Source organism: Lepisosteus oculatus, chromosome 21, assembly GCF_040954835.1.
Source record: "Lepisosteus oculatus isolate fLepOcu1 chromosome 21, fLepOcu1.hap2, whole genome shotgun sequence".
In the NCBI taxonomy this organism is placed as follows: Eukaryota; Metazoa; Chordata; class Actinopteri; order Semionotiformes; family Lepisosteidae; genus Lepisosteus; species Lepisosteus oculatus.
In genome coordinates this window covers 11,287,581-11,302,762 of record NC_090716.1, presented here as the reverse complement: position 1 = coordinate 11,302,762, position 15,182 = coordinate 11,287,581, and the positions used below count along the sequence as shown (strand labels likewise).

General features: G+C 40.5%; 1 protein-coding gene across 1 annotated transcript in view; it reads left to right on the top strand.

The window, feature by feature from the left end:
- Positions 1–15,182, top strand: part of ext2 (exostosin glycosyltransferase 2) — a 38,517-nt gene that overhangs the window by 16,235 nt on the left and 7,100 nt on the right. Inside the window, exons 9-11 of the mRNA XM_006642479.3 lie at positions 4,286–4,417; positions 10,590–10,779; positions 13,485–13,651. Coding sequence (XP_006642542.2) covers positions 4,286–4,417; positions 10,590–10,779; positions 13,485–13,651 — 489 coding nt within the window. The remainder of the gene's footprint in view (positions 1–4,285; positions 4,418–10,589; positions 10,780–13,484; positions 13,652–15,182) is intronic.

The following is a 15,182-nucleotide window of genomic DNA, read 5'->3' as shown; positions in this document are numbered from 1 at the left end:
TCCAGTTCTTTGCTCAGGGCAGCAAATGGCTAAGTGAGATGAATAAAACCAGCAGGAGGTGAAGAGAAACGGGTTGTGACATATTCCCAGTGACCCCCTGTCCCTCTCTACAGAGAGGTGAAAAAGTAAGAGTGTCCAGGAGAAAACAAGTTCTTTACTGGCACTGGCTGGTCGGGCTTAGGAAGACCCAACCCAGGGCAAGCTGGGAGTGGAGAGCAGGACTTGCTGTTTGATCTCCTAGGCTGAGCTCCCTGTCCCCTCTTCCCGGGACCCCTCTGTACCTCAGACACGGCGGGTGGGACTGGGAAAAAGAGCTGGACGGAGGAGGGGGAGAAGGTTCTGTACTCCCAGCAAACAATTTGCCATTTTAAGGTGATCCCTGGCGAGCATTTGAAACCTGCAGTGTCGGATTTCCAGGCCTGTCTGTCATGTGTCAGGGAGATCTGAAGGGTGCCTTTCAATGAGCTGGCAAACATCGGACTGGAGACAAGAAAGAAACGCGAAAAGCTATAAAGCACATACATGCTTTATATACTGTAGGCCTGGCATTGATACAAATGGCATGTAGAATCACTCTTCTAAGGCGAAAGGGCAGACGGGCCGTTTTGTATGTTTATGTAAAGCTCTGTAAATTGTTTTGAACGCCAATCCGCAACTAATAGTTGTGTGGTTTGTAGCTGTGAGGTCACACAGTGTACTCCATTGGGACTACAACGCCAATCTGTATGAGTATTTAAAACTTTGAGTCTCTTGGAACAAAGTAATGTTCTGTCAGATGAGATGTTAGCATCTGAGACTTCCTGACTTGTCAAAACATTAAATTGTGCCTCTTGTCAGTTAAAGTATTAAGGGGACCAGCCCTGTAGCTCATTATTTGTATTCTGTGTTTTGAATAATTTAATTAGTCCCTTTAAAACATTATTTGGGTGAATGATCATGTGCTTCAAGGAATTCAGCAATGTTTTCATTGTGTAGCAGAGAAATGACAATATTGTACTTTAGCTTGGGTGATGTAGCTGAAATAACAATGGGTTTGGGGCTTTCCTGCTATATAACTCTCACATCCACCTTTGTAAAATTGTTTGTCTCTGTTGTGGGTTACTGATAACGAAAAACAAGCAGAGTCTCCTGTCTCCAAGGATTGTGAAGTGTGAGATGCCAGCTCAGATCCTTCAGTTTGGCTCCTAAGGAGTTCCTGCAGAGTGTCTGGGGTCACACACCAGTGCTTTGTGACATGGTGCCTCTTAGCAGAGATATATATGTGCTTTTTTCTGGGTTATTAATTCTTATTGACTGTTCCCTTTGATGGCTGTCCCTTCAGCAGATGGGAAAAAGGGTGACTGTCCAGAAGGGTTTTTTTTTTCTGTTGAGAGAAGGAGTGGAGTTTGTCTCTTCTCAGATCATACCGCAGTGTTAAAACTCGTATCTTTATTATTCATGAGCCAAGCAACACAGTTCAGCCTTAGTTTTGTTTTCCATCAAGACTTCAAAATGTCTTCAGGATACAAACTGTCAAAACGTCACATGTTCACAAGTGTCTGGAGTCCCATCAGACTTTGTTGCAGCAATGACAAACATGTTGGCTACACGTTTTGGTGATCATACCGGAAGTGTCTAGTATTTGCGTTAATAATACATTTAAAAACTCAGGTAGCAGTAGTTTAGAACTTGAGCTACAGACTACCCTTATACATTTTTCTTAAATAACATAATTAATGGTATGATTTGCAGTATGGATCTATCTGTGATAGAAGCTGTAGTTTTGAAAATGTTTGTATAGCAGTCAAGCCTAATATCTCATGTGTGCACAACTGAAGTCAGCTGTTTGGAATGTCATTGACCATGACCTTTGAACTCTCCATAAGATCAAAGACAAAACTACGCAATATATAGGAAACCATACTGTATGTTTTATCACAAAAGGGTTCTGGCCAGGCGCCTCTGATCTCTTTTGAAGATTAAATGCAATAAAGAATTATAATGCCTTATTGTGAATAGGGTTGTACAGTAAATACTATGGAATACATCTTGAAATGTGTATATTCTTTATCAATGTATGTATGCTTGGCCCCAGGTCATTGCTGTTTGTAGCTATTTTAAATCTAGATATTTTATAATTTTGTTTAGCTTAGTCCAAAGAGAAAGGTTCCTGACTAGTGTTAAGTTTTCCAAAGTTATAATGGTACAGTAGCTGATGATGGGTTAATGTAGATGCCTGTGAATCAGCCAAAATAATTTTCTATTTTGAGAGCATAGTCACTAAAGTAACGTCCTTGATTTGGTAAGTAATGGTTTACTTTTCAGGTGTCCAAAGCAGTCTGTTGCTGATGAGGTCATTAATAGCCTTGACTCACTGGAGCAGTAAATCAGAGTGACATTGCAGTCTGTGGAGTTGCACAGCGTATTTCTGACAGGAAGTTGGCTCATTAGTCCAGGACACTGGGGGCTGGGATTATTGGCAGACGGGCATTGTCCAGGAGTGTGTTGGAAGTGCCTAGCAAAAAGCTCGGGCTCACATTCTGAACATTTTTGTTATTTCGTCTCACATTATTTAAGCACACTTAAGGCTAGTTATCACCTAATCTATAACAATTTAAATTTATTCTCAAGAACCTGGTAAAATCCTAGGAAGTTACATCTGTGAGACATCTTGAGCTGTTCTACTCCCTCCTTTAAACTTCTGAAGTTTTGAGACATAAACCAATCATCTGAAGAAAAAGCTCTTCCTTTTTTGTGCAGAACCAATGTCAAGGACTATAAGAATAATTCCCAAAGCATGCTTCTTGTGAAGAGTGGAGTAAAGTGGGCCCTTTTTAATAGTAGACTGATTCATCAGTCTGTTAGTTCTGGAACCTGATTTTTGGTTGTTGTTTGTTATTGGCCTGGATTTTGTGAATTGGGAAAAGTTTATAACACCCAATTCACAGGTGTACATGATTTGAATACTTAGTGAGGAGACACCTGAATTTTTGTCAGATGTTTTTAATATTCAGGATTAAAAAGTGAGTTGGTGTCTGATCTGTCCTGATTGGTATGCTTTTACATACAGTAATGCATTTTGTTCCTATCCCCCATTGAACTTTTGATACACCGGATTATATATTTAATATATTGAAGTGATTTTTTATTTTATATATCAATATTATATGGTGAATTATATATTGTGTATATGTAAAAAGTATGTATGTGAATGTTCCATCCCTTTGATCAATGCAGTCGTTGCTTATCTACAGCAGTTAAGAGGAGAGCCGGAATCTCGAATTCTAGAATAGTCTTAACATGTAACAGCGCTGGATTCTCAGTGCTGTTAATCATTTGGTGTCTGCCTCTTCCCAGAGCTATCGTGAGCTGGAGTACTGCACATTTGCAAGTGAATTCATCCTTTTTGAAATGAATGAATATGCTTACATGTGCTGTGCACTCCAAAATAGTTTCTCGGGACATGAGTTATGGTGAACGTTTTAAACGACTTTAAACCCTGTTTACGTTCAGTTGCTGAGATCTACAGGGAGACTTTACTGAGGGCCTCTCAGACCTGAAAGGAGTACGTAGGGTGGCCAAAGTCTGATATTTCAGACTTAAGTCCTACCGTAGAGTCCACTGGGGAGAGAATTAGAAATTAAGTAAAAGCAAATTTTGAACTGACATGAGGAAATCCTTTTAATTTATGGGATGTTTAATTTTTTAAATCAATTGCCAAGTCTTGTCACTTGATGCTGATATACTAAGATCCTTCAAGAATAACTCCTCCTTCCATCTCCTGATCCTCGTCTCTCCTTATGCTTTCCCTTGTCCTCTCTGCAGTTTAGCACGAACAGCTTGAACGGGATCTCACGTGTAATCCCATGTAAACCACTGGTTTAGAAATATTTGCAGCCCAGTCTCATCCTTTTTCTTCTAATAGGCTCAGCTTCTGACAAGGATGGGATTAGGGTAATGTTTTTTGGGACGGAGCTCGCTTTTCATGGGATAGGTTTGAGATCTCGAGAACCCTTTTCCCAGGGAAGGTGATGTAGGTGTTTAACTCCACAAGCCAAGCGCATGTTGCCTATCATTGAGAGACTCAGTTAGGATATGCTGAATTTATGTAGTATAAATGTTGTTTTTTTGGCATTGTTACTATTTCTAGTTTTAACGAACATCTGAATTTAGGTCACTTTGGATTAGAAAATAAGAATGTTTAGCAGCCCAGGCAAGGCTGAGGCCATTCTTCGAGCAAGGTTTGGAGGACATTGTCTCATTGTGAACTGTTCTTACTTTCCCCTTCGTGTTTCTTCATCCATAGGCCCACTGGTTCTGGGAGGCTTACTTCCGCTCCATGAAGGCTATCGCCATGGCAACACTGCAGATCATCAACGACCGGATCTACCCTTATGCCGCCCGCTCTTACGAGCAGTGGAACGACCCCCCCCAGGTGGTAAGATGCTGTGCCTGTAGTGGAAGTGCTTCAGATGCTTCTGGGCATCTCAAGTGCCAGTCACGTTGCTGCATTACCCTCGGTTTGTCCTCCCTGCGGAACTCATCCCCTGTTTTTACAGAAGGGGAAAAACACTCTGATGTCACCTCAGCAAAGATGCACTGATTGAAGCTATTGGCAGGGGATCTTTTTGTTTGGCACCTGCAATATTTCCCGAAAGACTTGTTTCACACTGCAACCCTCGGAACGTTGTTGGATTTTGAGGTGAAACTATGTTGTAAGTTTATCATGGTGTTGAGGGCTAGATGAAAACGCCCTGTAGCGTGGTGTTGGCCTGAGGTGGGGTGATAAGGAAAGAGTCCAGAGGCGGTTTAAGTCCCACTCACACACGCTTTTGGCATTTTGGTGGGGTTTTCTGGGTTACCAGTCGCAAACACCTCTGTAGCATGAAGATTGGCGCGGGCTGTGTGCGTTGCTCCATTTGTAGTTGGTCATCAAAGTTCAACACGAGCGAATGTTGGCTGTAGCCGCCGCCTGGCAGCCGCAGTGTCAGAATGGCACCGCCGGTGTGTGGCCCGCTGTGGTTCCACGCCTGGGGTGTTTTTGGGCCGGAGGGAGTGGTATTCTTGTTGCCTTCCACTCCTGTCATGGACTGAATACAAGAGATTGCATCTTTTCAGTTCTGTTTTTTTATTTAAAAAGACGTAGAGTTCAAGCAGTGGCCCCAGTTGGATTGGGAGTGAGCCATGAATGTGCGCGCCAGTTTAGCTCCTCCCGGATTACATTATTTGCGTACTATTTAGAAATGGCTACCCGTGTTCTCGTGCCAGGGCCTGTGGTGTGAGCATGAACGTGCGTGTGTCTTTCTCTCTGGTGTTGGTGCCATATACTGTGCTGGAACAACAGATACTGTGCACTAAATGAATATTTATGATTCGCATCACTCTGTGGTTATCACAGTCTTCAAGATCCACAGACAGACTGACTCAGTCTTTGGAGATTGGCGCTCCATGACTATTAATCACCCAGAAACAACAAGGAACAACCCTCACACAGTGCCTCACACACCCCCATGCAGTCCATACATGTGCCTTTCTTTTTTAATTGTGCTCACTGTGAAGTGCCAGCATTCTCAAAATAGTCACTGGCCTTGATTGTATACTGCTTCACAGCAAAGGGCAAGTCTGTCAGAGATGGTTTATGGGAAAAGATGCAACATATGGAAGTTTTTGGTTTATCAAAGGACATTTCCGTTTTCTGACTTCGAAGACTACAACCAGGCTTTGTAGCAGCCTTGTGAATGCTTTTCAGTTTTCAAGTAAAACCCTCACCGAGACATTCTTATGTACTGTACCACTCATAAAAGGTTTTAATTCATTCCGCATATTTGGATGTAAAAACCTTGATAAATCACCCTCTGTGAGTGTCTGTCTCTCAGGCTCATCTGTTACTTCACTGATTTATTGTGAGATGCTTATTCTGTTTCTGGGATTTTGCTCCCACACATGAGTTCATAGATGCTGATTGAGGCAACCAATTAATGCTGCCAATGTTAACACGCTGTAGTCTATTAAGAACTGCTGGGAGCGTCTAATGAGATAGTTGACGTTTTACACGGCCCAACAATGGTATGTTACTATTTCACAGTGTAATACAGTAGTACAGTACTTCTAAGTAGTAGTCTTGGTAATTAACAGTAACAATTGACATTATTTTGTCATGCATCGTATTTAAAACGAAATCAAAGGAGTGTTGGGCTGCAAAAGGTTAATTCTGCTGCGTATTTGGCCTTTGACCGTTCCAAGATGAGAAGAAAGATGAAATACTTTCTCAACATATTCAATGGAAACACGTTGAGCAGAATTGGACCAGAGCACTAAATAAATCAAGCACAATTTTTTTTTCTTCTATCCACCGGAGAAATAATTGAAACCACATTTAGGTTTGGAAGAAATGTAAAAAGCCTTTGACTGCTGCTGGGAGATACGCTTGTCTTTTCTGCTTCTCTGGATAGATTCTTTGTGTGCGTGTGTGTTTGTGGGTACAGAAGTTTTGAGCAGTAAATGTGTCCTTTCCCCTCTCACTTCACTCTCTCCAGTCTTTAAAAGGACCCCTCCTGGTTTATGAGGCACTGGGTCAGATCGATGTTGGGTCATTAACCCTTACGTATGATCGGAGGGGGGCTGAGGTCTGAAATTTCTACGAGCGTTACACACATACTCAGTCTCTAATAAATTCAGCTTCTTCCTCCAGCCTGTGACGTGTTGTGCTTTATATGCTATCTGTGTATTCAGGACTAAAAGACCCTCAAAGTTTTACTGCCACCAGTGAAACCAGCACCGTGCCAGATATAAAAAATGCCCAGTGGAGCCACTGTCTGTTTTACATGCTGCAGGCTCTGATGTGCCTTACAACTGAGATGGCACAGGCTAGTTCTCACTGACACCACTGCAAGCTCATGTGAGCCTGACAAACCATGGTGGCTGTTATAGCACAGGAAGATGAGGGTGCTCTGGATATCTGAAGCCTACCCATCCCCAACCGCCTTTGGGCACTCTTGCACCTTCACTTAAAAAAAAAGAGAGTGGTTCTACGAGTGGGGACATCATTTAGACTTGTTGAGGAAGTTGACTTTGTTCTTCTCCTCCAGAACAGCGGCCTTCTTACAGCACGTAACTGAAATTAAAAGCAGCATTCCAAGTGAGATCTGACAAATGCATTATACTGTATAATTGGAATGTGATTTCCTAGATTTAAAACTTAACCTTCTTAATATATCAAAGCATTTTGTTTGCTGTAATCATCCTTTTATTATTATATCTCTGCACAGTCTATTAGAATGTCTGCCTGAACTTCGAGATCTTTGTTGGTTGTCATTGTTTCTAATCCATTACTACTCATTTTGTGTGTGACATTCCGGTTCTGCTTCATGCAGAAATTGCAGTCCTCTTGTATTGCTTGTGCCACTGCTGCTATCTACCACACTACTGATCTTTGTATCATCTATGAATCTAACACGTTTATTAGTTGTACCAGAATCGAAATGTTTGAAATAGAATAGGAAGAGCAGTGATGATAAAGACAGAAGAAAGGGAAAACTTTGCTTGCAGCTGATGCTTGAACCATAGAGTACAAACTACTCTTTGAGTGAGTGCCATACTACTTGAGTACAGCTCTTTCAAGCATTAATAGTCTGTGCCTAGACCTTTATTTTTACATTTAACGCGTGCTGTAACATACTTGGTATATGGAAATAAAGATCCTTATCCACCCAGTATAATAAGACCTCTGTAATTTCAGTTTGGCTTTTCCTTAGTGAATTTCACATTTTCTTTCTGTTAAATAAGTGTCAAGTGTCCAAGAATATTTTAACTTAACTCCAGTGTAGTGATATAAAAGCCAGTGAAGCTGTATACTGTAAATCTTGCTCATTTTCGGCACTTAGAAATGCACAGATGCCTTCTACTCCTTCCCTTCAGCCGAACTTGTTGTTGACATGTTACCATTATATACATTTGCTGTTGATCAAGCGGGGAGAAAATTGTGTGTGTATTTTGCGTTTGGAAATTTAAAGTATTTTTTTTTTAATATGCTGTCATCTGCATTCCATTTTTATTTAATCCCAAATCTGTTCTTCCATGATCCTGACTGAAAAACACGCCAAAACCCAAAGCCACATGAAACGGCCTTTCCTCTCCCTCTGTCAGTCAACCCGTTAAGTTAACTTCAGAATCACAGCGTGACACATGGCTGTTATATGAGAGAAAGTGGTTATGAATGTGTGGAGTTTCTTTTATTTTCGCAAAAGAAATTAGCAGGGTGGAGGTAAAAGAATATATATAATAACTACAAGTTGCTGTGTCAGTAATTAGATGAATTCTAGCAGTTACATCTAAAAGAAAATGTTATTTTTTCCCCTGAATTTGACACTGAGGCTTAGAAAAAAAAGAGTTGTAGTGGGCAGGAGTATTTTGTTTCAGTCAAATGGGCCGGCATATGTGGCCACAAAACAGCACTCTGGAAATGATAACAGTTTCATGCATTTCTGTAGAAAAGCGCACACATCGGCGTCGGCAAAAGAACAAGAGTGGAATTGAGTTTCACCCGTACAACTGTTCGGCATACGTTTAAATTGCCGTTTAATATTAAAAATGTCGTTGTTTACACGCTCCACTGAAGTATTGACAGCCTATAGGAAAAGGCTTGAAAGCTTTGTCTCGCGGGCAAGTGTCATGTTATCATGTGCAGTATGTTCCTTTTTAACATTGGTGAACGCAAGTCAAAAGCAAAACTGATGTGTAGTGAAGGGTGTCTGAGTCAGACTGCTCTGACGTGGACTATTTCTAGCATACACTATTGCTTGGACCAAATTAAGCATTCAATTCACTTCCCTTTAAATGTGCCAGGCGTAGCTGCACCTCAGTGCTTTCAAACCGTGGTAGTCACTTCAACAAATATAACATGTTTTAAATGTTTGTTTTTGATGTACATTTAATATTGTTAGACACTTCAAAGAATGTTATATATACTAATAAGACATTTAAGAGAAGGACCAGTTCACTGATGTAGAGTTCTTAATAGCCATCTCCATGACAACCGACCACGCTGGATTTGCACTTGAGACTCTTTAAGACAGCTGGTAAACCACCAAGGCTGATTTGGTGGGTGGAAGCTGGTAGAAAATATGAATAGCTTGAACCCACAATTTTACATGAGCTCTGTGATTTCTCCGTTACAAATTGACTGTCTTTTGAGCAGTCCCAAGTTCAAGACGGTGTGTGGTCTCGGGTTCGGTTTGTCTGTGAAACTGCAGTCCCCCCTTCGCTTGCTCCACTCTGCTGCTGAACCGGTCTCCACGGAAGTTGCAAGCAGCCTCATCGGTTGAACAGTGTGCACACAGACTTGACTCAGGACTGTGTTTGTGAGCTGATTTGCTTTGTCGGCCTGCTCCGCTGCACGCTTAGACTCAAGATCCGAGAAGATGGCAAAAGTTAATCTTTTGATAATTTTCATAACAGTAGCTACAGTTATCTTTTTTTACATCCTCACACATATGCATCTGCATGAACTTTAACCCTGGGTCTTCCACACGTTGTTTCCCTTATTAAAAATACAATACTTGTAATACCTGAGTTTAACAAATCACAGGAATTAATGAATGAGCGCTTTATTTTAATCAATTAATCTGTTAATGTAATTGGATTTTTTTTCCTCACACTGTGCTTCTGTTTAGAGTAGGACAGGTACCATATTGATTGTGGCATACAATGCAGAATTAAAAGATTGTTTGTCAGTAATAGCGCTGTTTGCTATGGCGTTAATTACAGACTCTCATTTAAACCTGGACAGAATATTTTACAGCTTTCTAAGGACCATTCAAAAGGTACATCTCTGCGCTGTTCTTATTTTCATTTAATCTTGGCCACTTCATTTTTACAAAGCTAGTTAAAAGGCAAAGGGCCACATTTCAGTAGGTTCCCTTCAAGTAAACACTATTATTTTATGGCTTAGTGCTTAGGGTTTACAACGTGAAGATTGGGTTCCAAATGGAGACCCTGCGCTCTTTCCTATGGTTAAGTCAAGGGTCTTTAAGTATCAAACAGGCAGGCAGTTCAGTGTCTGTTTCAGTGGAGGAAGAGGTTTATTGCTTGTCAAGTTCCAGGCCACTCTGTTTTACAAACAAGCTGGGGTACATCGTAGTCACTATTAAGCGGGGCACTCACAGTGATTGCAGAATGGAAATGTTGTGCTTTCATCCCTGCATAAAGACTGCTCGTTTGAATTTATTGCTTTTCAATGTAACCCTAGCCTAGAGGAGGAAGATTTAGGCAATGGTTTGGCAAAGCTGAAAGGTCACTGTGAACTCCTTCCGACCAGATTATTAACCTGACACATGCTATCAAAATTGTTTTTCCCCCTGTCTTTGTCCAAGTATCATTAACTGTTATGCTTGGTTTTGGCATTAGAGTCAAATCAAATGTTAAAGGAACCATTAATGAGTTTAGGCACTGGTTTTAGATTGTAAAAGCCAGATAAGTTGTTTGTCTGAAAGGGGATAGGAATGAAGGCTAGAGAAAAATGATGCACGCAGCATGAGCGCTATCAATAGAAAGCCTTTTAATCAAGTGCCGTTTTCTCAGAGCTGGTCTCTCTTCCTTGCCGGTCTCCTCAGAAGTGGTCCAGCGTGAACAGCCCTCTCTTCCTTCCTCTCATCCCTCCTCGGTCGCCCGGCTTCACCGCCGTGGTGCTCACTTATGACCGCATCGAGAGCCTCTTCCGCGTCATCACCGAAATCTCCAAGGTCCCCAGCCTGGCCAAGCTTCTCGTGGTGTGGAACAACCAGAACAAGAGTCCCCCCGAAGGTGAGCTTCCCTGAGCTCCCACTGGCTCGTGAAAGGACACCCTCATCGAGCCGTCTGAGTCTGCAAAAGAGGTTACCAACATGACGGGGCAATCGGCTCATCTTGCTTGTTTGGTTGCTATTAGCTTAATGCTCCAAGAATTAAACTGACCCGTTTCTGAAAGAATCCTACAAAAACAGTTTCCACAAATCAACAAGGGACACTGGTTCCAGACTCCCACAATCTAGGAACTGAAATATCCAGTGAAATACAATGACAACTCCTGTTGTCTGTCCTGAATCTTCCCATCCTCCACACACTTCCACTCACTGTAGATCTTTAAGATATCCAACTGCACCAATTTCCCAGGAGATCTTTGTTATTCTAAGTAAAGAAAGATTCAGCTCCACTAATGTTTTATATCTAAAAATCAGTTTAATAAACATATTTTTTGGCACGACAGTATTTCCAATTTTGGTCTCTCTGCACTCTCTCTAAACCCTAAGGCATTTTAGCTTTTTAAAATCATAGATTGTGTTGATAGACAAGTCCCAGTTCCATTTGTCAAAAATGTTTTTACTTCCATAAGAGGTATTAAATATTGCATATCTACATGTTTTCCTTTATCTTTTTTATACCAATAAAATACCAACATTATGATTTCACATTTTGCTTTGTTCCGTCACGTTTTCTTGAAATAATTTATAACCAATTAGAAGTTATTCAAGCAAAGTTGGGTATTAATCATTATTTACTGCACTTCTGGCCTTAACGATCCACCTAACAGGGTTATTAAGTATGCTGTTGTTTATGGAGCCCTTTGATTGACATGCAAGAATAAAAGGAGAGCAGAAAGGAATTGAAATATATCCTCTCCATAGATTTCTAGTACTGCAATTATGAGCAAGGGGCACTTTGAAGTGGCTTAATGGCCCACTGTTCGCTTTGATTAAAGATCGCAAGCTAGACATGCTATAGTTGCACTAACCTATTAGTATTAATAAGGCATTTTCACAAGTCAACCTGAATTTATAGTGAAAATCAGTCATACTGGCCTGGTAGAGGTAAGAAGCGAGCCTTTTGTGTTTTTTGTTTTCCAACTGTGGCGCCATTTCAATTACAGCTGTTTACTCGGTGCTAAAATGCAGCAAACGTCCATTTGAAATTCTTGCTAGCAACATCCTCTTCTGATATTCCAGGTTATTTTTTTTGTATTTTTTTCTCTTTCTTTATTGAAAATTGGAACAAAATCTAAATAAAATGCCAGAATAGATATCGGTTGAAAGCTATTGTACAGGATTTTGTGTGTCCTTCATCAGGAAAATATCAGTAAATTGTTGAATACATTTTAAAAAAAATACTTTTTTCTTCATTTGTACTCAAAGACCACGTCATGCGATGGTTGTTTAGTAATGTCTCATTACTGAACAAATGAAACCAATTTTAATTTATTTTTGGTTGATCAAATTGGCTCACAGGATCTAATGTTCCAGCAATTAATTTTAACTTCAAAGTAATTTCCAATTTAAATCAAATATAAATAATGACTGCATAAATGTAGAAGTTGGTGGCCAAAGGAAATATCTGTGGTTTAATTTCTAAAGATGCGTATTAAACATCAGAAATCTTTTTTTCCCAAGGCTGCTTAATTTCTGAATTTTACTTTTTAAGCTTGTGTTACTACCCACACCCTCGTCCACACTAGAGCAAAAACAATCAATGGATCTCCTTTTTCCGTTTGCGATCTCGAGAAACGCTGTGTAAATTTCCTTTAGCCTTTATGGCCTGTACAAATCTCACAAAGACCTGCAAAACGGCAACCGCTGCCCAGCCACTCTGTCTCATCCCCTTGTCCTCGGCTGCAACCACCAGACTCCCCTGGCTGCCTCTGTCGGCCTTGGCTGCAGTGCAGGAGATGAAAGGTTTTGTTTCCCAGGCTGGATCGTAAATGCCAGTTCTCTTTGGCATTCAAAGTGCGCCTTCCCCTCAGCCCATTCGAGTATTTCCCTTCTCATCTAGCTGTTGTTAAGTAACGCTGGAATCGAAACGCTGAAATCCTGGCTCATGAAAGTAATTGGGAAGGGATTCCTGTATCCAGTTCTTTGGGGAGGGATTTTAGTTTTCATTTTTTGAAGTTGCTTTCATCTTTGAAAATGGAGTACTTCCGGCACTTGAGCAAAGCACATCATTTATTTTTTTTAGAAAGTCAGAGGGATGCCAGCAGTAAACCTTAAAGGCAGTGTCCTGTTGTGCAATCAGGAATTAGTTAACCGAGATTTACCTCTGAAATTGCTATTTTGCCTTTGAAATTGTATTCATCTTCTTTTTATTTTCCCTGTAAGATTTATTTTTAACATTTCACATTTCATGTTGAGACTTTTTTGTCTTAATTTTCAAACAGGCCTCATTTCAGACCCCTTTGTCACCTTACGTGTACCTTAGTGAAATGAAGAAACAGTATTCTCACACCTCAGTTAATACCATACAGCATTGATTCCCCAGAGTTCTCTTCAAGTGTGACTCAACTGAGAAGCTTAAGACCGTTCAAATATTGACATGCTAGTGAGTTTTAGAGACCCTTTCAGTTGAATGTATTTTAAATATCTTAAAGATAAGACATTTATTGTAAAAATCCAGAACAGCAGTCAAGTGTAGATGTAAATGGTTGAATCAGACGCCTTCAGTTCTGCATAATCTAAAGACTTCCTCTGTGGGTCCTCTTCTAGAGTCCCTTTGGCCCAAGATCTCAGTGCCTCTCAAGGTGGTGCGTACAAAGGAGAACAAGCTGAGCAACCGCTTCTTCCCCTATGATGAGATTGAGACAGAAGCTGTCCTGGCCATCGATGATGACATCATTATGCTGACCTCAGATGAACTGCAGTTTGGCTACGAGGTGAGTGATGCAAACAGCACACTTTACACCCCCTCTGCCCCAGTCATACCATTTGATATCTTCTGGAAGAGGATGCAAGCAATTGAGTTTGAAAAAGGAGAAACCATTCAGCTGAATGTCAGCTGGTTTTGCACATCACCAACTTTGATTGTAAACAAAGCTAAATCTGTCTAAATGTACTTTCATCCCAGAAGCACTGGTAATTCAGTACAAGTGGCGTCACAGCATAGAAGAATGTCCTAAATGTCTTCGTTATTTGACTATGCACAGTATTTAGTCCAGAAGCAAACTGTATCAAACATGAGTCTGGATTTTCTTTATGTTCACGTTTCTCTTAATTCTTGCCTCAGCACCTTGTTAGTGAGCTAATGAATGTAGATACCTGAAGGCCCTTGAACGCTGAAAGCAAAGATTTACAGGTTGAGGGTAGAAATTATGCAATACCACTCCAGTGGCTCCTAGGATTTAGTTCTCTGTATAAGTGCTGTACATAAATAGGACTTGTTAGTAACATTGCAGAAGGACCTGATATCCATTTTGATCTAAAGATTAAAGTTTCAGGGCTTGAAACCTGTGAAATTGTGACTTTTTTTCTACTCCAGGCAGTTGTGTATCCAGGAAAATATCTGTTTAGATCAGGAAGTGCACAACTCCCTGGCTAAAGAAACAGAAGGTCTCCGTTTTTTCTTTTCACCTGAGTCCTTAATTACTTGATTGAACTTATTTGTTTAATTGGGCAAGTGTAAGCCATTCCCTGTTCTTAAGAAAGTTGAGATTTAGAGAGACCTACAGTATAAAACCTGCTGGATTGCAGCCCTTGAGGACCGGAGTAGAGCAAACCTGGCTTGGATGTTGTTGCAGACAGTACCTGAGAAACAGTTAAGATATTCGTACAGATATTTTGTATTACTTTGTCTCATTAAAGAATTGGCTTGAAGTTTCTAGGTCAGACAACTTGTAATATCTTAGAACGTACATAAAGAGATTCCTTTCCCAGATAATTATGTGCATGTGTGTGTATTGTAATATATGTAATCATATTCCCTGCATTTTGGTGGGAAGAAGTAGGTTCAGGTGATTTTGTCCTATATTCTGTTCAAATTTATGACAGTTAACGTGGGAATTCTCGACATACATTTTTATTCAGGGGTCTCCATCTCGGATACTGGAAAGGAACAGTGTCTTATAAAGTCATCCCAGTCCCACATTGAATAGCTTTATTGAACTTAATTGAGTTATTGTCTTGTCCCAGACTAGCCTCGGATTGAAGACAACTATGAAACTTAAGGGAACAGTACTCTCTAGTCTTGAGGTCAATGTTCTTATTTCTGAAGTGTTCCTTTCTCATCTTCTTTACCCCTAGCATAGATTAAAGGAATTAACTTGGCTTGTTTATCTGATTGGCTTGTTTTGCTCAATTCATAGACCTATTATTTTTTTCCCTTTTACGCAGTGAAAATTAGGAATTTAAACCTGAAACCACAAACTCCTCGTAACATCAGAAGAGGTCCTTTATGAAAGTGTAAATGAC